At 34.7% G+C, this 23532-nt stretch overlaps 1 protein-coding gene across 2 annotated transcripts in view; it reads right to left on the reverse strand.

Annotated features, from left to right (window-relative positions):
• Positions 1-23532, reverse strand: part of LOC106091404 (synaptosomal-associated protein 25) — a 179887-nt gene that overhangs the window by 116906 nt on the left and 39449 nt on the right. For both annotated transcript variants that reach the window (XM_059362277.1, XM_059362276.1), the window contains exon 3: positions 15937-15978. In XM_059362277.1, the coding sequence (XP_059218260.1) occupies positions 15937-15978 (42 nt within the window). The remainder of the gene's footprint in view (positions 1-15936; positions 15979-23532) is intronic.

A 23532-nucleotide genomic window follows, 5' to 3' on the forward strand; every position in this document is an offset into this window, starting at 1 on the left:
TGGCACCAACTGTATCGTTACCCCATTATTATCTTCATATTAAACACCTAAAGTCGATCGACCTAATCAACGTTTTCTTCTTCCTATTATTAAAATTCCTGTGATAATCATTTTTAACGAAATGCCTTCAATGCATTTAACATTTAGGTTAAAACTTATCTAAATCATAATTACCTACTTTATATGTATATGTCCCAAAATATTGCTCTTATTTACAAAGCCTTAAATTATTAAATTATAAATAAAGTAAATAATTAATAAATAAAGTAAGAATATTTTTGTTTTTGCTTGATCTATCTTTAATACCCATCGAATAGCGGGGTATATAAATACATATGAGCTATAAGTATATACCTACACCTTATTACATATATTAATATTTTAACTGCATTTAATGGAATCGGCTCTTACGAACGAATCGATGTTTTTTTATTATTTTATATGTTCATATCGCCTGAGAAATTTTGAAATAACATGTTTTATTTTTTCATTTTCAAGTTTTTTGCCTGTTAGGGAGAAGATCATCAAATTTTACAATTTTTTTTTGTTTCTCTTTCGAGATCATTGAGCTCGTCTCGAAAGATAAGCTACTTTATGTAAAACTTTCCAACGATTTCAAAAATTCAAAAATTTCCAACGAAGAAAATAACTCTAAGAAAAGACAACTATAAAATTTGTAGTGAAACAGTTACATCTCAACGAATTTTAGCTTTGAATTGAAGGCATTAAAGTAATTTTGTAGAGACTTGACAGACAAAATAATTGAAATTTTGTAGATTTTTGAAAAATTCTTTTGTTGAGTTAGTTGCTTAAATACGCCTGCTACACTGAAAACGGGTATCGTATTATGTAGTACAAAATTTACCCAAAATTGGTTTAAAACTGTTATTACGATTTAATAAAAATTTATCTTCTGTTATGAAAATATGATACATTACTTACTTACTTTCTTTAATTGGCTATGGCAGAACATTTGTTCCACTAGCCGAACGTAGAATAGCGTTCCAAGCGCCTCGATCTTCTGCGCTCATTCTAAAATCTCTGACACCAAGTTTCGAGGTGTCTCCCTCCACTTGATCTTTCCACCGGGCTTTTGGTCTTCCCGGTTTGCGTGTACCACCGTGTTTGCCTTCAAAAGACTTCTTTGCTGGACCTTCTTCATCCATTCCGACAACATGACCTAGCCAACGCAGCCGTTGCATACAGCTCGTGGGCTATACGTCGCCTATATTCTCCATTAACGCAAAGTGGTCCATATATTTTACGAAGAATCTTTTTCTCAAATCAAACTTCAAGCACTGCCTCATCTGCTTTCACAAGTACCCATGCTTCGGAACCATAAAACAGCACGAGTAGTATCAGTGTCTTCGTCTGTCGAGAGGCGGCCTTATTTCTAAGCTACTTACTTAGTCCAAAGTAGCATCTGTTTGCCAGTATTGTTCTTCGGTTGTATAAGGTGTTTTGGGAATTGAAACCATCCATTTCGTCTTATATCCATTTACGGCCACACCCATTTTCACTGACTCTCTTTCGATTCTTTCAAAGGCAGCAGTTACTACTTCCGGTAACCGACCTATGATGTCGATGTCGTCGGCATAAGCGAGTACCATGTGTTCTTTGTGATTAGTGTGCCATATCTATTCACATCTGCATCTCGTATAATCTTCTCCAGCAGGATATTAAAGATATCACACGAAAGGCTGTCTCCTTGTCTGAAACCACGTTTGGTATTAAATGGTTCGGAGAGATTCTTTCCTATTCTTACTGAGGAACGTGTATCAGCTAGTGTCTTCCTGCAGAGTCTTATTAGTTTTGAAGGGATACTAAAGTAAGACATGGCTTGAAATACCTTTGAACGTAAGGGACTATCGAAAGCGGCTTTGTTGTCAACAAAGAGATGGCAGGTGTTGATTTGTCGGGTATTTTTCAGGATTTGGCGCAATGTAAATATCTGGTCCAGGGTGGATTTACCAGGTCTAATGCCGCATTGATAGGGCCCAATTATCTCATTGACTTTAAGTTTTAATCTTTTATACAGTACGCTCGAGAATATATTGTATGCGATGTGCCTCTGTAGTTGGCACATTCCGTCTTGTCTCCTTTCTTGTGTACGGGACATAGTATTCTGAGGTTCCAATCATCGGATATGCGTTCTTCTAACCAGATTGCGCAGATAAGCTAATTCTTACGCCTTATCAGCGTGTCGCCTCCGGTCTTAAAAAGTTCAGCGGGTAATCCGTCGGCTCATGATGCCTTGTTGAGATGTACAGGAGCAACGGCGAGAGCCATTGCCGTTGTCTTGGCGTTCGAAGCCATCAATTAAACTTCCAACAGATGAACAAAATCATGTGTAGTACGGAAGAAGTGTAATTTGCAGGGTTGTTGAGCTTGGTCAATGCGGTAATTGCATCATAGATGGTTATTCGCTTTTAATACGATTTAAATACAACAATACACGGCCCTTGAAGCCATCACACCTAATATGGTTGAAAAGTCTTCTAACCAAAGACGAACCGCGTCCATTAGTGGTTGGTGTGTGTTGCTATCTTTGGCTTTCCTTTTCAGTTGCATCTCCGGTCATCCAGCTCGTCTCGAAATATTGGGTTGCCCAAAAAGTAATTGCGGATTTCTTAAAAGAAAGTAACTGCATTTTTAATAAAACTTAGAATGAACTTTAATCAATTATACTTTTTTTCTAAAGCAAGCTAAAAGTAACAGCTGATAACTGACAGAAGAAAGAATGCAATTACAGAGTCACAAGCTGTGAAAAAATTTGTCAACGCCGACTATATGAAAAATCCGCAATTACTTTTTGGGCAAAATTATTTTGTTTATTTATTTTTTTTTCTGTTTTCATTTAAGATATTCTAGGAAGGTTATCTAACTCCGGATAATATTATTAAAAACACAAGGAGACCACCGTATCGCAGAGGTTAGCATGTCCGCCTATGACGCTGAACGCCTGGGTTCGAATATTAGCGAGACCATCAGGAAAAATTTTCAACTGTGGTTTTCCCCTCCTAATGCTGGCAACATTTGTGAGGTACTAAGTCATGTAAAACTTCTCTCCATAGAGGTGTCGCACTGCGGCACGCCGTTAGGATTCGGCTATAAAAAGGAGGCCCTTATCATTAAACCAGACTGCACTCATTGATATGTGAGAAGTTTGCCCCTGTTCCTTAGTGGAATGTTCATGAGCAAAATTCGCATTTTACAAGCAAACATGGCTTTTTGCATAGTTAATTTAGGTAAGTTCTTTTTAAATTATTTCTTAGTTACTTCAACTAATTGTTTTCCTTTTTCATTTTAGACATTCTATGCGCAAATCATGGCTCTTTGCAGCAAATATTAACCCAAATTAGCTAGATAAATGGTAAAAATTAGTCAAAGGATATAGATAATAAATCATCTTTAAAATAAGTAAATGTTTTAGATAATTCATTTATAAATGAAAATGAAAAGTGAAGTGCTAGTGTTCCTAATAAACCAATTTTTTTGTTTTTAGCTCGACTCAAAATTTAAAATTACTAATCATTATTCAAACTTCACTTTTTTGATTAAGTGAAAATTGTACAAGTTAAATAATTACATATTTGCAAATAAAATAAAAAATTCTTTAACTAACTTTTAAGTCACAATTTATTGCACAATATAAAAACTTTGGGTAAAGTTTTCATGGGAACTAGTTATTAAAACCCTACTTTTAATTATTCTCCTTATACCTGATACGTTGAAATTAAATTTCATAAAATAGGAAAAAGAGAATAGTTTCCTAATTTATATGTAATAAATTAATAAGGGTTACCAAACAACAAATTTATACGAAATTAGTATTAAACCGCAAAAAAAATTCCTTATAATTATGTTCAAAACATGCTGAAATATGTGTGCAAAATTTCATCTAGATCGGGTTGCATTTTGTATTTCGGGATTGGACAACCCTTGTGTTGCAATCTGCCAACCCTTGTGTTTCAACTATCGTAAAGCTTGACATTTTTGAGGTTATACGTACTCAGAACGTTTTGACATACGAGCGCTAAAATGGAATTGAATCGTGAACATTTTCGTGCGATTATTTTTAACAACTTTCGACGTGACCTATCGTGAGATTGAGAAAACCTTGAGCATTAGTGGGACCAGCATACCTTCAATACTGCATGAACAAATGTGCATGCATGTCCGTCAAAAAAATTTGTTTGCGTTAGATCCCACACAATTTGTCAAACGCTCTAAAAAGGCTCGTGTCGATTGGTCGAATGAAATGCTCCAAAAATACGATCGCGGTGTTTCGAAACACATCTATGACATCGTGACAACTGCATTTTTGAGCACTCAAAACATCGATTTGAAGAATCATCCACTGTATAGTCCTGACTCGGCACCGAATGACTTATTTTTACAAAGACTTCTTTTGACTTACAAAACTTAGCACGAGATGGTTTATTTGACGTCATAACACGTGCACAAGATTTTAAAAAATTCACAACTTTCGACGTGACTTATCGTGAGATTGAGAAAACCTTGAGCATTAGTGGGAGCAGCATACCTTCAATACCGCATGAACAAATGTGCATGCATGTCCGTCAAAAAAATTTGTTTGCGTTAGATCCCACACAATTTGTTAAACGCTCTAAAAAGGCTCGTGCCGATTGGTCGAATGAAATGCTCCAAAAATACGATCGCGGTGTTTCGAAACACATCTATGACATCGTGACAACTGCATTTTTGAGCACTCAAAACATCGATTTGAGGAATCATCCACTGTATAGTCCTGACTCGGCACCGAATGACTTATTTTTACAAAGACTTCTTTTGACTTACAAAAAAAAAGCACGAGATGGTTTATTTGACGTCATAACACGTGCACAAGATTTTAAAAAATTCGGATCAGATTTAGGTGTAGCTCCCATATAAATATTTCATCCGATATGGCCCTCTAAGGCTATAGAAGCCACAATTTCGGTCCAATATTTACAATTTATTTAGCTTGAAATGTTTTATTTTAAGGCCCAATACGTTAATCGAAATCGGTTCAGAGTTAGATAGAGCTCCTATATGTATCTTTCAGCCGATATGGCCTTTTGAGGCTGTATGTTTACAAAACTTCATTAAAATCATATCAGTTTCAGATATAGCTCCTATGGCCTACTTAAAAGTAGTCCACAATTTTAGTCCTATCTAAACAGAATTTAGCGTGAGGTGTTTTATTAGATGTCCCAGTATGTTCATAAAATTTCATTAAAAATATTGGGTTGCCCAAAAAGTAATTGCGGATTTTTTAAAAAGAAAGTAAATGCATTTTTAATAAGACTTAGAATGCACTTTAATCAAATATACTTTTTCACACTTTTTTTCTAAAGCAAGCTAATAGTAACAGCTGATAACTGACAGAAGAAAGAATGCAATTACAGAGTCACAAGCTGTGAAAAAATTTGTCAACGCCGACTATATGAAAAATCCGCAATTACTTTTTAGGCAACCTTATAGTACGCAGACTCGGGTGTGTAGGGTATTATAACGTCTAACATCAATGAGTGCTGTCCAATACAATACAAAAGCTCATTGATAAGGAACCTCCTTATTATAGCCGGGTATAAACGGCGTTCGAGTGTTTTAATTAGCTATATAAAATTAAACTGCGATGAATACCATATCAGGCAAAATGTCGAAAGGTTCAATTGTCAGCGAATTCGGCTTATATATAGGTGTCTTGCACTCAAAACAAAGTGAACCCCAAATGAATGAAAGTTGAACTAAATGGTAGTGAAATGTACCATGATTTTTAGCTTAAATTTTTCTTGTGTACGGTTTGGTATACACAAATCCTTATTTTAGGTATACGAAATTTTCAAGAACTGATATCTGATATCTATGATATCTGAACTCAATTTCAGCACATTTTGAACACATTAATAAGGAAAATTCTTATGCGTTTTAAAACTAATGTCATTCAAATTTGTCGTATGATAACACTTAATATATTACATATAAATCTGGAAATAGTGATGTATTTCTTAAAAACTATCACTTATTCCTCTTTTAAGAAAATTAATTTCAACATATCAGGTATAAGGACAACAAATAAAAGTAAGGCTTTATTAGCATTAGGTATTAGAAATAACTAGTTCCCATGAAAACTTTACCCAATGCTTTCATATTGTGTATAAAATTGTGGCTTAAAATTATTATTAATTATAAAATTTATTTTTCGAGTTTTTTGACTGTAAGGGTGGAGATCATTAAATTTTAAATTTTTTGTTTGTTTCTCTTTCGAGACGAGCTGGATGATCGGAGATGCAAATGGAAAAGGAAAGCCAAAGATAGCAACACACACCAACCACTATGGGACGCGTTTCGTCTTTCGTTAGAAGACTTTTCAACCAAATTAGGTGTGACGGCTTCAAAGGTCGTGCGTTGGTATGTTGTATTTGAATCGCATTAATAGCAAAAACGCATCTATGAAACAATTACCACATTAACCACACTCGACAACCCTGTCTATTAGCTGTACTTTTCTCAATGCATGCATTTTTGTATAATAACAGACATTCTTTCTGTGACAAATTGCACTTCTTCCGTACAATAAATGATTTTTATTATTTTATTTGCCAATATGTAATTATTTTACTTGTACAATTCTTGCTTAGTCAAGAAGTTAACTTTGAATAAGGATCATACATTTTCGAATTTTTGGTGAAGCGAAATATACAAATTCGATTGTTTAGTAACACTTGCACTTCACTTTTCATTCTCATTTATAAATGATTTATCTAAAACATTTATTTGTTTTAAAAGTTGAGTTATTCTCTATACCCTTTGACTTTATTTTTACCATTCATCTAGCTAATTTGCAGCAAAGAGCAATGTTTAGTTGTAATTATGATTAGACGCATAGAATGAAAACAAAAGATAAATAATTATTTGAAGTAACTTTAAAATAATTTTAATAGAACTTACCTAAAAGGGATATTTATCTGCTGCAAAAACCCACTGTTGCTTTAAAAATATTAACCAGAGTTTTATTACCTACCTAGATTATCTAAAGTAATAACGGAAAATAAATAAATTGAAATAAAATTATATAAAATAAAATAAAGTATATCAAAATGATATAAAATATGATTAAAAATAAAATGAACAAAAACAAGACATGGTCCGGTTCGGACCACAATTATATAATATGTTGGAGACCTGTGTAAACTGTCAGCCAATTCGAATAAAAATTGCGCCCTTTGAGGGCTCAAGAAGTAAAATAAAGAAATCGATTTATATAGGAGCTGTATCAGGCTATAGACCGATTTAGGCCGTAATAAACACTTATGTTGATGGTCATGAGAGGATCCGTCAAACAAAATTTCAGGCAAATCGGATAATAATTGCGACCTCTAGAGGCTCAAGAAGTCAAGATCCCATATCGGTTAATATGGCAGCTATATCAGATTGTGAACTGATTTGAACCTTATTTGGCATAGTTGTTGAAAGTCATAATAAAATACGTCATGCAAAATTTCAGCCAAATCGCATAGGAATTTCGGCCTCTAGAAACTCAAGAAGTCAAGACCCCAGATTAGTTAATATGACAGCTATATCAGGATATGGACTGATTTCAACTATATTCAGCATAGTTGTTGGAAATCATAACAAAACACCTCGTGCAAAATTTCACTTCAATCGGGTAAGAATTGCGCCCTCTAGAGGCTCAAGAAGTCAAGTCCCAAGATCGGTTTATATGCCAGATATATCGAAACATGGACTGATATGACCTATTTACAATCCCAACTGACCTACACTAATAAAAAGTATTTGTGCAAAATTTCAAGCGGCTAGCTTTACTCATTGGAAAGTTAGCGTGCTTTCGACAGACGGACGGACATGGCTAGATCGAAATAAAATGTCACGACGATCAAGAATATATATACTTATGGGGTCTGAGACGAATATTTCGAGTAGTTACAAACAGAATGACGAAATTAGTATACCCCCATCCTATGGTTGAGGGTATAAAAATAAAAAATAATTAATTAAATATTTAATACATTGACTACGAAATAAATTAACAAATAACAAAAGAATATATAAATAAAAAATAAATAAATAATTTATAAGTTAATTTAGTTAATTGATAAGTAAATACACAAAAACATAAACAAAGAAATAAATGAATAAACAAATTAACCTGTTTAATTATCACGAAAATAAATTAAATAAATTTAAAATTAAGGAATAAATAAATATCAAAGTAAATAAATAAATGAAGTAACATGTTGAATCTTGATAAAAGTTGAATATTTTTTTTTTTACCTCCACTGGACTTGGCTAGTTTTTACCTCTTTTTCTGCATGTTGTTTTTATACCCACCACCGAAGTATGGAGGTATATTTATTTTGTCATTCCGTTTGCAACACATCGAAATATCCATTTCCGAATATATATTCTTGATCATCATAAAAATCTAAGACGATCTAGCCATGTCCTTCCGTTGAAATCACGCTACAGTCTTTAAAAATCAAGATATTGAGCTGAAGCTTTGCAGAGATCCTTGTTTTGTCCATAGGCAGGCTAAGTTCAAAGATACCCTACATAGGACTATATCTTGATATAGCCACCATATAGACCGATCCGCCGATTAAGGGTCTTAGGTCCATAAAAGCCGCATTAATTATCCGATTTTGATCAAATTTGAAACATTGAGTTGCGTTAGGCCATTCGACATCCTTCTTCAATTTGGCCCCTATTGGTTCAGATGCAGATATATAGCTGAATATATATATGACTGTCATATATATATAGGATAAAGCTGCCGATCTCTCGATTAAAGGTTTTGGACCCCTAAAATGTACATTTATTGTCCGATTTCGCAGGAATTTGGGATAGTGAGTTGTGTTAGGCCCTTTGATTTGGCCCAGATCGACTTTGCCTAAATTTGGGATAGTGAGTTGTGTTAGGCCTTCAACACCCTCCTTCAATTTGACTTAGATCGGTCCAGATTTGGATATAGCTGCCATATAGACCGATCTCTCGATTTAAGGTTTTGGGCTAATAAAAGGTGCATTTATTGTCCGATGTCGCCGCAATTTGGGACAGTGAGTTGTGTTAGGCTCTTCGATATATTTCTGCAATTTGGCTCAGATAGGTTCAGATTTCGATATAGCTGCCATATAGACCGATCTCTCGACTTAAGGGTTTGGGCCCATAAAGACGTATTTATTGTCCGATTTCTCTGAAATTTGGGACAGTGTATTACGTTAGGCTCTTCGATATCCTTCTTCAATTCGGTCGAAATCGGTCTTGATTGAATGTAGCTGCCATACAGACTGATTTCTCGATTTAAGGTCTTGGGCCCATAAAAGACGCATTTATTGTCCGATTTCGCCGAAATTTGGGACAGTGAGTTGTGTTAGGCCCTTCGATTTGGTCCGGATCGCCTCAGATTTGGACATAGCTGCCGTATAGACCGATCTCTCGATTTAAAGTCTTGACCCCACAAATGGTGCGTTTATTATCCAATTTCGCTGAAATTTGGCACAGTGATCGGTTCAGATCGATCTATATTTGGATATAGCTACCAAAAACCAATATTTTGTCATACAAAATTGAACAGTGACTTGTTTCTATAAGACCACTGAATGTCCGTACCGAATTTGGTCCATATTTTGTAGCTGCTGTGGTGCATAAATTAAGTATTTTTCACTAGATTATGACGAAAAGTTTTTTTCATATATACCTGAGGTGGTTGGTATCCGAAATTCGGCCCGGCCGAACTTAATGCCTTTTTACTTCTTTTGTCTTTTCGCAGTAATGATGCACACCTGAACTCATAACATGACCAACTGACTAAGTAAATGTAATGTAAACATGTAAAATAAATTCCGACTGTAAATGGGTATATATTTTACTGGCTGCCAAGAAAACTATCCTTAAAATACACTTAAATATTTAAAGGAATTATATAACTCTATTTATTCTTCCCTTGCTTCTACAACGAGATGAACTTCAAATTAGAAAATCTGCAAAATCAATGGTAATAAGTTTCAGTAAAAATTTGGTGCAAAATTTTGTTCCATACAATTTTTTTTTAAGTGTGTTTTAAGTATATGAACTAATTGCAATTTCTTTCAAAATAGTATGTGTTCCTGTTATTTAACAAATTTTTATAGCAGAAGAGAAAATTTTCATAAAGCGTAATACAATTTTTATACCAATTTTGGTTAATTTTTTTATTGCATAATACGATACCCTTTTTTTCAGTGTATGGCTCAAGACCTTAAAGCAGGGTATCAGTCGAGTGACCTCTATATTCATATATGATGTGGACCACATTTAGCAAGGATATTAAGGTGTATCATATAACTCACTCTAACAAATTTCTATGGAATCTGCAAATAAATGCGCAATTTATGAGCCCAAGGCCTTCAATCGGGAGAAACAAGGCGTTCAGCGTCAAAGGGTGTGTCCCGATCTGCGTTAACGAAAATCTATCTCTCATTGCTTAAGTATTTCCTAAATATCGTTAAAGATATAAACCTAGGAAATCCATGAGAGGATAAACAATTTAACTCCAGATATGAAGATTTTAGTTGCAGTATAGTCATTTGCCAATAACAAACTTGTGTATACCGATTTTTAGGGTTAGTTTGGACCTCTGTGAGCCACTTATCAGATGAGTATACATTGACCGCAGGTGTGCCACAAGGCTCTGTCCTTTCCCTTTTCCTTTTTCTTATTTTCATTGACGATCTATTGAATCAGACTTCGAATCCAGTCTACTCATTTGCCGATGACAGTAGCCTGTGTCATTCATATTCATTCGACCATAGGCCCAGTCCTCAAGAAGTTGTGGACAGGAGGCGCATTATGGTTGAGACGCTCTCCCAGGATTTGTTGGCCATTTCCGAGTGGGGTAGAATGAACAGAGTAAAGTTTAACGCACAGAAGAAAGATGCTATTTTTCAATTTAATTTCCTACTTACTAACGGACATGACCATCCGTTTCAAATTCTGATAGCTGATTGATTCTTATTTTACTTCATAGATTATTATGTTCTGATTTTTTTTAACATAGCTTAATCTGAACCTAATTCAATGAAAATTTAAAGACACTCCTAAATATAAGGTTATTTTGCGACTTTAACTACGTTTCACTGTTGTCTTGTCCCAAGGTCAATTTCCTAACTTTCACGATATTATGACCTTCATTTTAGATTTTTGTCTTAATAACAAGACGCAAAGTTTGGTAGGATACCATTTAATATAAAAATACTTAATATGAAAGAAAATATTTTTCTCCAAAGTAAATTTTTCTCAAAAAGTTGGAAAATTATAATCTTTAAATTAATTTTGCTAATCTTTGGCTCGAATCTTTAAAATTAGGACAAAAAGTTTTCCAGTGCATTGAATTCTTGCTTAGTAGCTGAAAACAGGGCCAGAGAGAAAATAAGATATGTATGAAAATGAAATGTCAAAAACCTCTGCCCTGGGTTCTAATTTCAAGCGACTACCGCTGAGCACAAATACATACTTTTCATTTTTTAGAGTACCACTTACATATTGACTTGCAAAGTCAATGCTTGTTGTATTTTGGGTTGTTAAAGTTACAAATTAATTTTTTGCGGGAAAATTAACAAACTTGATCCTATGTTTCTCGACAAAAGTTGGCATTTTTTCAGTATTATTTGTATTTGTGATTGTAACAAAATCATAAACACATGTGAACCAGATCTTGATTTTTACCATAAAAATGCCACCAGCTGAAAATATGCTATGAAATTGCTAAAATTGTTGTAAACATTTTAATAAGAATAAAGAAAAAATCAGCACTGACATTTGAAAAAATAAAATTTAGTTATTTTTATAGTAGACTGATGTGTCAAATTATGCTGTTTTTTGTTTTTTATTTAAATTATTTACCGATATTTCGTATATAAAAATCGTGTCTTGTTTTTTATATCCATACCATGTCTTCAAAATGCATTCCATTGTAATATTGATAAATAAATTATATAAAAAAAAAACAGAAAGACCCCGAGCTTGAATTGAAAAACAGGGAAATTAAATTTTTCTTACAGAAACTTTTATGGAAATTTGAAGTTTAGAAAATTTTTTATTACAAATTTTTATTTTTAAAAGTTTTCATTGAAAAATTGCATTACAATTTTGTGTAAAATAATTCATTGAAATTTTGTTTAAAAATTTCATTGAAATTCTACGTTTGGAAAATATTTCATTAAAATTTTAGGCTTTAGAAAAAATTTCATTCAAATTTTGTCTTAAAAAGTTGCATTGAAATTTGGTTTTTCAAAAATTTTATTCAAATAATGTCTCTATGTAGAATTTCGACCAAAATCCGCATATATTTTAGGAGTCATAGAGGAAATAGTTGCACAAAATTTTGAAAAGTTCGGTTGATCAATGTGATTGCAACTGCTCTAGTAGTGAAAATCGGGCGACACATTTATGCAATGCAAATTTTGCCCATGAACATTCCACTAAGGAACAGGGGCAAACTTCTCACATAATGAGTGCAGTCCGATTCAATTTTAAGTTCAATGATAAGGGGCCTCCTTTTTTTAGCCGAGTCCGAACGGCGTGTCGCAGTACGACACCTCTTTGGAGAGAAGTTTTACATAGCATAGCATCTCACAAATGTTGCCAGCACTAGGAGAGGAAAACCAACGCTGAAAATTTTTTCTGGTGGTCTCGGCAGGATTCGAACCCAGGCTTTCAGCGTCATAGACGGACATGCTAACCTCTGCGCTACGGTAGCCTTCTAGTGGCAACGCATTTATATGGAAGCTATATCCAAACCAGAACAGATTTCTTCCAATTTGAATAGGTAGGCATAGGTAAATATGCCTGTAATAAATTCATACACAAATTAACATGGACTGAAAGACAGACAGACACACGGACATAGCTAAATCGAACCAGAAAGTGATACTGAGTCGATCGGTATGCTTGTTAATGGGTCTATCTCTCTTCCTTGTACGACAGTAGTGTTGTAGGGTATAACAATATTCAAAACTTAAACCCGTTTTTTTGAATAAGCTCTGTTCGAACTATTTGAAAGTCCGTACTCAAAACTGTAGTACGAATCAATTTTTTAGTATTTTAAAATTGTTTAGTATTACAAACCAATATCAATCTGGACCAACTGAGCCATTTTCAACGGCCAACAACCTACATCGATAAGACGTATCTATGAAAAATTTAATGCGGATAGCCTCATTCGTTCGAATGCTATAATGATTTCGTCTTTCTGCTGATCGGATGAACGAATATGGGTAGACTGACTTAAACCATTACCGACGAATGAGTAGAAAAATACCCACGAATACAACTGTCTTAGAAAAATTCTTGCTCGAGTTAGGAAAAAGGTAATCTAATGAAAATTGGCGTATAGTGGACGAAGAAATCTAGTTAAAAAAATCCCGTAATATAAAGTCATGTTTATAGGATGAGGCGTCCTCAAACACCTGGGCCCAAAATTTGTACTCCTTGGGAGGTGTCTTGGGAAAGGGGTGTAGCCCCAAATACATGGTCCCACATTTGGATATCTGATTCGTATTTTGCTTCTAAATACGTTTATTTGAGCCACATATTGTGATGGTCAGTAAACAAACCGCAATTTGGGGTGTATTGGGGAAGGGGTAAATCAACAGAAAATGGGTATCAATTTCATAGTATTCTCCCCAATACATTTAATTTGAGCCCCCCATTGACGTGATCGGTAAATTTGCCCGATTTAGGGGTGTTTTGGGGATTGGGATGGTCCCCCTAACTCTTGGACCTACAATTGGATATCAGATACGTTTTGATATCCTAAATACCTTTCATTTGAGTCCCATATCGTCGTGATTGGTCTAAATATATATTTGGTAAGTTTGGGGGTGGGGCGGCCCCCCAAGGTATCCCATCCGATATATGGATAGCAAATTTTTATTATCATGTTACTATAAGAGAGCACACAAAATTTCGCACACTTAAATCTGAAGGGGGGAGAGTCCGCCCCCCTTCAGATATCAAAAAATTTAGTACCCTATTTCCACCACAGGATCATTATGCACCATCAGTGAAAATTTCATGAAAATCGGTTGAGCGGTTTTTGACACAAACAAACCGACAATATATGTATATATCGTATTTGCTATGACCTCCAACATACATGCCATGTATGGCCCGACTCGATCGATAACCCGATTTAGTTCCCTATATCTCGATTTAAGTAAAAGATTTGAGTAAAAAAAAAGGAGGCAATTCCAAAAATATTAAAAAAAAATCATTGAGATTTATTGTTTGATTTCTAATTACCATTTCTGAGTTTCCGCCTTTAAAGAGAAACCATGCAAAAACTTCTTACATGCGATCCATCGTTGTTTCGATCTCATTTGGATCAGACAAAATTTCAACTCGACAAAATTAAGAAGATACAACATTGAAACGATGCATATCAAACTGTGTCATATGCGTTCGTAATACAAAATACATTTTTCGGATAGCTTAAAATAACAGTTTCATTTGGTATGGTTATGGACAAGTCGCAATTTGGGTTCAAAACTGGTTTTGAATCTCGCTTCAAAACTCTTCATACATTCCCATCTTGGGGTTGTTGTGACTTCCTTAGAATTAAATATAAATTTTTTCCAGAATTGCTAAATATCCCAAGGCCATCTACGCCACCTTTTAAATTTGGTAAGTAGTTAAAGCACCTTCAATAGTGCTTTAACACGGCATGTATTTTACATATGTACCAAGATGGTCTAAGACTGTCAAAAAGTTTTAAATATCGAAAGAGTCATGTACTTGTATAGAACGTATAAAAGTAGTACATGTCAAAATGTTCTAAATTGCTCTGATTCCATTTTAGTTTTGACTCAATGTTGTTGTTTCCGATTTTTTGTTGTTGTTAGAACATTCACATAAATATTTCAAAAAGTTGTAAATCAGAACAACAAAATTTTCCACAACAATTCTGTTGAGGAGCAATGGGAAACCTTTTCTTAATAGCACTAATAAGGGGCCTTCCATATTCTTACATTCATCGCTTAGAAACAGTTTGGCTTGACCAAATTGCTCCTGAGATATTGACAAAAACTAGTAGCATTAGTGATGGTGTATATTAAGTAAGGTAATTGTGGCACCAAACTTGCGACAGGACGCTAGGACTCATGTATAATAGCGACTGCTTTATTTAAATAATAACGACCTTATTCCAACTCATGGCGACAGGGTTTCTCAAATGTCAAATTTTGGATCTCTGAGTGTGCTACACTGGCAAATAAACGAAATAACTTTTAGAAAAAAAAAAAAATAAAAACACATATGTAAGATACAAGTCGCCTGATAGCAACCTAAGTATGTTAATATTGGGTTGCCCAAAAAGTAATTGCGGATTTTTTAAAAGAAAGTAAATGCATTTTTAATAAAACTTAGAATGAACTTTAATCAAATATACTTTTTTTACACTTTTTTTCTAAAGCAAGCAAAAAGTAACAGCTGATAACTGACAGAAGAAAGAATGCAATTACAGAGTCACAAGCTGTGAACAAATTTGTCAACGCCGACTACATGAAAAATCCTTTTGGACCCTTTTTGGGCAACCCAATATTAATTTTATGATGTACGTTATGTAATTATGTACATACACATATATCTCTTGTGATTGCTAAGATTCGTACACCTTGATTTTGTTTGGTATATCTGTATATCGTTAAAACCGATTTTACAATGTTTGCTACCTATGCTACTTTCCAAATTTACTATATAAACTCCTGTTTAAATGTTAATTTAGGTTTATATGTATCTGTTTTAATCTATTGTTGGTGTTTAGATATGTTGTTTTATGTCTGTTGAGCTTCAAATCAAAAATATGTCTTTAAATGTTACGTATTTAAAACATAGATAGTGTTAACTTTATAAATGCAAAAGAATCGAACTCACCTCCTCACATAGTGCTATCATTCGGCGGGTACTTTCCAGAGACTGTAAAATAAAAATAAAAATATAATATATTAGATTCACTCATTATGACCATCAACAAATAGTATTTATATAAACAGAAGAACTCAGGCAGCTCCGCAGCCGTTTTTTGCAATAAGAGGAACAAAAATTTTTTTCCACTTTCGTGATCTAACGATTGAAGGGAAATTTTGTTTGCATTCTTCTAATAGCCTAAAAACAAAAATTTAGTATCCAAATTTGACAAGCCAAAGGGATGTATGGACCAATCTTGGTAATTTGGGACTCAAATGAAAGGTCCCAGCGGCGAAAAAAGGTGTGCAGCAGGCTTTTTAAAATGCCTAAAAATAGTCTGGAGGCATTCCAAAGACATACGCGCGCGCTTTCAAAATTTACACGGCGTGTCATTGGCGAACAGGGCATAACCTTTTACTTCTACCATAAGCACGTATGTAAGCCCTATTAAAGTAGTCCATAAATAATGCATTCTGAAATACCACTGAAAACAAATCTGATTTTCTTTTTTAGAATATTTTAAATTAAAAAAAAAAATTGCTCGATTTTTTGTTTTTTTTTTTTTTGTTTTTTATACCCTCCACCATAGGATGGGGGTATACTAATTTCGTCATTCTGTTTGTAACACCTCGAAATATGCATCTAAGACCCCATAAAGTATATATATTATTGATCGTCGTGACATTTTAAGTCGAACTAGCCATGTCCGTCCGTCTGTCTGTCGAAAGCACGCTAACTTTTGAAGGAGTAGAGCTAGCCGCTTGAAATTTTGCATAAATTCTTCTTATTAGTGTAGGTCGGTTGGGATTGTAAATCGGCCAAATCGGTTCATGTTCTGATATAGCTGCCATATAAGCCGATCTTGGGTCTTGACTTCTTGAGCTTTTAGAAGGTGGAATTCTTATTCGATTTGATGAAATTTTGCACGTAGTGTTTCGATATCACTTCCAACAACTATGCGAAGTATGGTTCAAATCGGTCCATAACCTGATATAGCTGACATATAAACCGACCTTAGGTCTTGACTTCTCGAACCTCTAGAGGGCGCAATTCTCGTCCGATTTGACTGAAACTTTGCATATAGTGGTTTGATATCACTTCCAACAAAATGAACTAAGTATAGTTCAAATCGGTCCATAACCTGGTATAGTTGCTATACAAACCGATCTTGAGTCCTGACATCTTGAGCTTTTAGAAGGCGCAATTTCTATCCGATTTGGCTGTAATTTTGCACGTGGTGTTTTGGTATCACTTTCAACATTTATGCGAAGTATGGTCCAAATCGGTCCATAACCAGATATAACTTCCATATAAACCGATCTGGAATCTTGAGTTCTTGAGCCCTTAGAGAGCGCAATTCTCATCCGATTTGGCACACATTTTGCACAACGGCTTCTCCCATGGCCTTCAACATACGTGTGCAATATGGTCTGAATCGATCTAAAGCTTGACACAGCTCCCATGTAAACCGATCTCCCGATTTTGCTTCTTGAGCCCCGGATCGGACTATAACTTGATATAGCTCCTCCTCCTCCTCCGTCCATAGTCATTATTCTTTGTTTGCCTAAAAAGAGATACTGCGCAAAGAACTCGACAGATGCGATCCATGGAGGAGGGTATATAAGATTCGTCCCGGCCGAACTTAGCACGCTTTTACTTGTTTTGCTTTAGATGTTGTTGTTTTTTGTTAAACTCTTATTCTTTACCATTTTTCCATATTTGTTCTACATTTACCTTTTGCCACCAGTGGGGTTTGAACATAGGATCTCTCGTTTTCAAGTCTGTTTATAATGTGCGCGTCTATAGGTAAACAAATACAGTTATCTATATTTAGAACAAACAGCATCATCTTTTCCTTTCGTCGACAGTAATTTTTTTGCCCTATCTTGGAAAGTAGTGAAGAATGTGAGTTTAATCTTACTCTTCGTGTCTGGGTTGTACTCACACCCAACATTTCGATCATGTGTGAAGTATTTCTTATCCGGTTTCGATGAAATTTGAAACCGTGGGTAGACCCCTACACCTTTCTGTTAAATGTGGTCTAGATCGGACTATATTTAGATATAGCTGCTATATAGACCGATCTCCCGAAATAGAATATTGAGCCCATAAAAGGAGCATTTTTTATCCGATTTCGATGAAATTTGAGACAGTGAGTTTTGGTAGTCCCCTACATCTTTTTAATGAATGTGGTCCAGATGGAACCATATTTAGGTATAGCTGCCATATAGACCGATCACCTAAAATAGAGTAATTAGCCCATAAAAGAAGCATTTCTTATCCGATTTCGGTGAATTTTGAAACAGTGGTTGAGATTGGACCATATTTTGATATCTTAAAATTTTTTTGCGACGTCGAACAAGGAAACACATGTTTTACATTCATTCGAATGTATGGCAAATAAAAGCCTTTTTTATCTAATTGTTACACTATTCGATTCGATTTTGGACATACAAAATGTGTTTAATGTGATACAAAATTTGAATTTGACATATTTTGGGCAAAAGTGGTAAAACAAGTTGGGTTAAATATTTGACTAAATTGAACGTGGCTTAAGTTTGTATGTATTATGTTAACATATAATGGGTGATTTTTTTGAGGTTAGGATTTTCATGCATTAGTATTTGACAGATCACGTGGGATTTCAGACATGGTGTCAAAGAGAAATATGCTCAGTATGCTTTGACATTTCATCATGAATAGACTTACTAACGAGCAACGCTTGCAAATCATTGAATTTTATTACCAAAATCAGTGTTCGGTTCGAAATGTGTTCATTCACCGTAACGTTGCGTCCAACAGCATCTTTGAAAAAATACGGTCCAATGATTTCACCAGCGTACAAACCACACCAAACAGTGCATTTTTCGGGATGCAATTTTGCTTATTTACGTAGCCATTCAACCAGAAATGAGCCTCATCGCTGAACAAAATTTGTCAAAATTTGAACACATTTCGAACCGAACACTGATTTTGGTAATAAAATTCAATGATTTGCAAGCGTTGCTCGTTAGTAAGTCTATTCATGATGAAATGTCAAAGCATACTGAGCATCTTTCTCTTTGACACCATGTCTGAAATCCCACGTGATCTGTCAAATACTAATGCATGAAAATCCTAACCTCAAAAAAATCACCCTTTATAAACATCTCATAATAATAATAATAAGAAAAACCTAAAAATCATTGCTTCTGGATGGCGGTTCTAATTTCTTTTGCAAAAAATTAAGTCGTAGTCGATGAACACACAGTGGTACAGAATTAAAAACATTGCCATTTGAGAGCAGTAGAATTCAGTTTGAATTTCCGTTTTCTGAAAATTTGAAATTTTCCCCCTCATTTTGGAAAATATGTCAGAACAAAAAAAAATTAACAAACAGAGATATTTTTATAAATATCTCTCGATTCTTTCGAATTTCTTAATTCTTTTCTTTTGCAGATTAAAGATTCCTAAAACAACAAAGAAAGAAGGAACCCAAAATATCCATTTCGGCCAAAGATGGTTTCCAAATCGTCATTTTAAAGTGCAAGCACATGACGTTTAAGGTGGTGGGTTTTATTTTGTATTTTACTGTATGTTGCTTGTAAGTGGCGTTGATTCAGCTTTTTCCCTTTTGGATGTCATGATTCCCAGGGAGTTAAAACAAGTAAAAGCGTGCTAAGTTCGGGCTGGCTGAATCTTGGCAACCCACCACGATGGATTCTGCTCAAATATGGAAGCTATATCTGGTTATAGACCGATATGGACCTTACTTGGCACAGTTGGCACAATAGAACACTATGTGCAACATTTCAGACAAATCGGACAAAAATGGCGGATTCCAGGAGCTCAAGAAGTAAATTTGGGAGATGGATTTATAGGAGCTATATCTGGTTATAGACCGATTTGGACCATTTTTGGCACAGTGGTTGGATGTCATAACAGAGCACAATGTGCACAATTTCAGCCAAATCGGATGAAAATGGCGACTTCCAGGAGCGCAAGAAGTCAAATCGGGAGATCGTTTTATATGGGAGCTATATCCAAATCTGAACCGATATGGTCCATTTGCAATCCCCAACGACCTACAGCAATACTAAGTATCTGTGCTAAATCGCTATCGTGATTTCGACAGATGGATGGACTGACCCATGTCCGTCCGACTCAGGATGTCGAGACGATCAAGAATACATATACCTTATGGGGTCCTAGATCACTATTTCGAGGTGTCACAAACGGAAAAACTTGATTATGTACCCCCATCGTATGATGGTCAGCATAAAAATGGTTATATATGCAAATCAACTCTAAATTTTCATAAAATTATGTTTTCTCTTATACTCATAAATGGCTGAACAAATTTTCTTGAAATGTTCACAGTTTGCATAGAATGATACCATGTTAAAAGTATACTAATTATTTTTTTATAGTTTGAAATGCTTCCCCAAGTCATGTTTCGGGGGGAAATTTTCCCCAAATTGTAAGAAGTGAGATTTTTGGAAACCTTTTTAGTATTTTGTTGCATTTGGCTGCATAAAAATATAAATTTATGGCGATAAGCCTACTTTTGACTGCAGGTGAGATTTTATGTCCAAGTTATTTAATTCTACTTTTTTCTCTAAATGGTCATAAAATATTTAGAAAATAATTTTTGTTGTTGTTAAAACGTAGTGTATTAGGAAATGAAAAGATTTTTTTTTTTAAATTTTTCCAAAAATTTTTCGAATAATTTGTAAAAAATATTTTAAAAAATTATATTATATATAAATCAATCGGACAAGAGAATAGAGAATCAGGTGTTAATGGGTTAAGCGAAATTTTCCTATGAATTGATTTTGCGATTACAAATAATCTGAAAAATTGTAGTCATATATTTGAGGGGCAGGTCCTAGATATCCTAAACAGATATGTATATAGATGGATGTAGGATCAGACGGCCCCACTCCCCACCCATCCCCTTCAAACTTTCCCGAACCAACCGGAACCCCTTAATAAACATCAACTTTATGTGTTTCAGTATTCTCAACGATAACCCTGTTTGAAAAAAGTATCAACAAAACTACCAGTTAACAATTTTGTCATCCCTGATCGTTTCTAAAGCAACACCGCAGTATCATCACTATGATTGATTGAACGCAGTATCATCAATATGATTTGATTGAACGCAGTATCATCACTATGATTTGATTGAACGAACGTTTCTGCTCTTTTTTGTCATTTCAGGTATTTGTTGTAGAGCTGGCAAAATATCGATGGCACTATCGGTACTATCGATATTTAATTTTTTGAATGAATATCGATTGATATTTTCCAGTGGATACTATCGGAAAAGTTAAATTTATTGCAAAATTAAACAAAAATAAGCTATCCGACTTTGAATGTATTCTTTAAGATACATTGTGCCTATAGAGGGCGCAATTTTATCAGATTAGGCTAACATTTTGTACAATGTTTTCTCTCATGACTTACAACTGACTTTATTAATCTTGGTTTAATTTGATATTGCTTCTATATAAATGAATCTCCCGATTTTTACTTCTCATTTTCGTTTGAAATACGGGTTATGGGAAATTAACGATAGTATCGATATTTATTATTAAAACTATCGAAAATGTCGAATGTTGCGATTATCGAAAGATTGCCAGCTATAGTTTGTCGTCTCTCCATTGACCTCATTCTTTTATCAATAACAGCGCCATTGACGAAATGGATGTAGGCAAACGATGTTACACGACGTATCATTGAAATGAACAAACATCCAATCGTGCAAATGAGTGGCATGACCTTTATTCATATGACTCATAGGAGTGTGCCGAGGGCTGCTGCTGAGTTGATTTCTGTTTGCGTTATGTGTTGACATCAAATTTGTGTGCCCTCTACCATAGGATGGGTGCATACCAATTTCATTATTCTGTTTGTAACTCTTCGAAATATTCATCTAAGACCCTTAAAGGCATATATATTCTTGATCCTCAAGATATTTTAAGTCGATCTAGCAATTTCCGTCCGTCTGTCCATTCGTCCCTCAGTCTGTCGAAAGCACGCTAAATTTCAAAGGAGCAAAGCTAGCCGCTCGAAATTTTGCACAAATACTTCTTATTAGTGTAGGTCAGTTGGGATTGTAAATGGGTCATTTCGATCCATGTTTTGATATAGCTGCTATATAAACCGATATTGGATATTGTCTTCTTGATCCAATAGAGGGCGCAATTCTTATTCGATTTAGCTGAAAGCATCGGTATATAAACTGATATAGCTGCCATATAAACCGGTCTGTGATCTTGACTACATGAGCCTTTAGAGAGCGCTATTATTATCCGTTTCGGCTAAGTTTTTTACAACGTTTCCTCCTATGACCTTCAACATACGTGTCAAATAAGGTCCGAATCGGCATGTAGCCTAATACAGCTCCCATACAAACCGATCTCTCTATTTTACTTCTTGAGCCCCTAAAGGGCGCAATTCTTATTCGAATTGGCTGCAATTTTAAACATTGACTTCCAACATTCAGTTCAATTATGGTCCGAATCGGACCATAACTTGATGTAGCTCTAAAAGCAATTCTTTTCTTTTATCCTTTGTTTGCCTAAACTCAAGAAGTCAAAACTAAAAAAAACGATTTTTTCGACAAATTTAACTAAACGATTTTCGTTATAAGTTACAGATTTGCGGTACTGATGTTCCAATGGGCGCCAAGTTGGACGCTCCAACCTCAAATCGCGTAGTTTAAGGTAGAGGACGAATTCGATATCTACATTCGGGGCGAAATGTCTGAGGGGACATATTTACCTATCATTTGCAATATGGGACTCAACTTCAAGGCATTTGGCACGGAATAGAGGCATAGAGCACGGATAGAGGCATAGAGCACGGAACTGATATCCTCTTTCGGGAAAAAGTGCCTGGGTGTAGCCGAGTTGGTAGCGTGCTTGGATTACCAGTGCAGGGGTCGTGGGTTCGATTCCCGCCGTTAGTCTGTAAAGGACTGACACTCTTACCTAACCTAACATGCCGACCACGGCAATATAAAACCAAATAAAAGGTATTAGAGAATAGAGCACAAATCTGATATCTATTTTTAGATCTTAATGTCTGGGTGGTCATCCCACCACCAAACGGGCCATATTTACCGACTATGCGATAAAAATTCTGAAAAATTAATGCCGTTATTAATTAAATTAAATACAAAACAAGCGGAATGAACTTTTCTTCGATGCTGTAGAGTTGCAATCCCAACAATTAACACTTGGATACACAGAAAAAATGTAGAATTAAATTGATCAATTAAACTTTTAATTGGTTAATAAACCATCTTTAACAAAGTGATATACTTCTTTGATAACTTTTGGCATTGATATTCTATTTTCCATTGAACCATTACATGTGATTAGTACAAACGACATGGCTGAATTAAAAATAACACAATGATCACGATTAGTTTTAGCAGTCAGCCGAATATATGTACCATTTCTCAAGTTTAAGATTGAAAGTAAATTATAATGTGATTTGCGATATGAAATGTGAAAACATTTACAAATATTAAGTTTAGATTAAGTTTAAGTGACAGTTTACTATCAGGCTCAC

This window comes from Stomoxys calcitrans, chromosome 2, assembly GCF_963082655.1.
Source record: "Stomoxys calcitrans chromosome 2, idStoCalc2.1, whole genome shotgun sequence".
Taxonomy (NCBI): Eukaryota; Metazoa; Arthropoda; class Insecta; order Diptera; family Muscidae; genus Stomoxys; species Stomoxys calcitrans.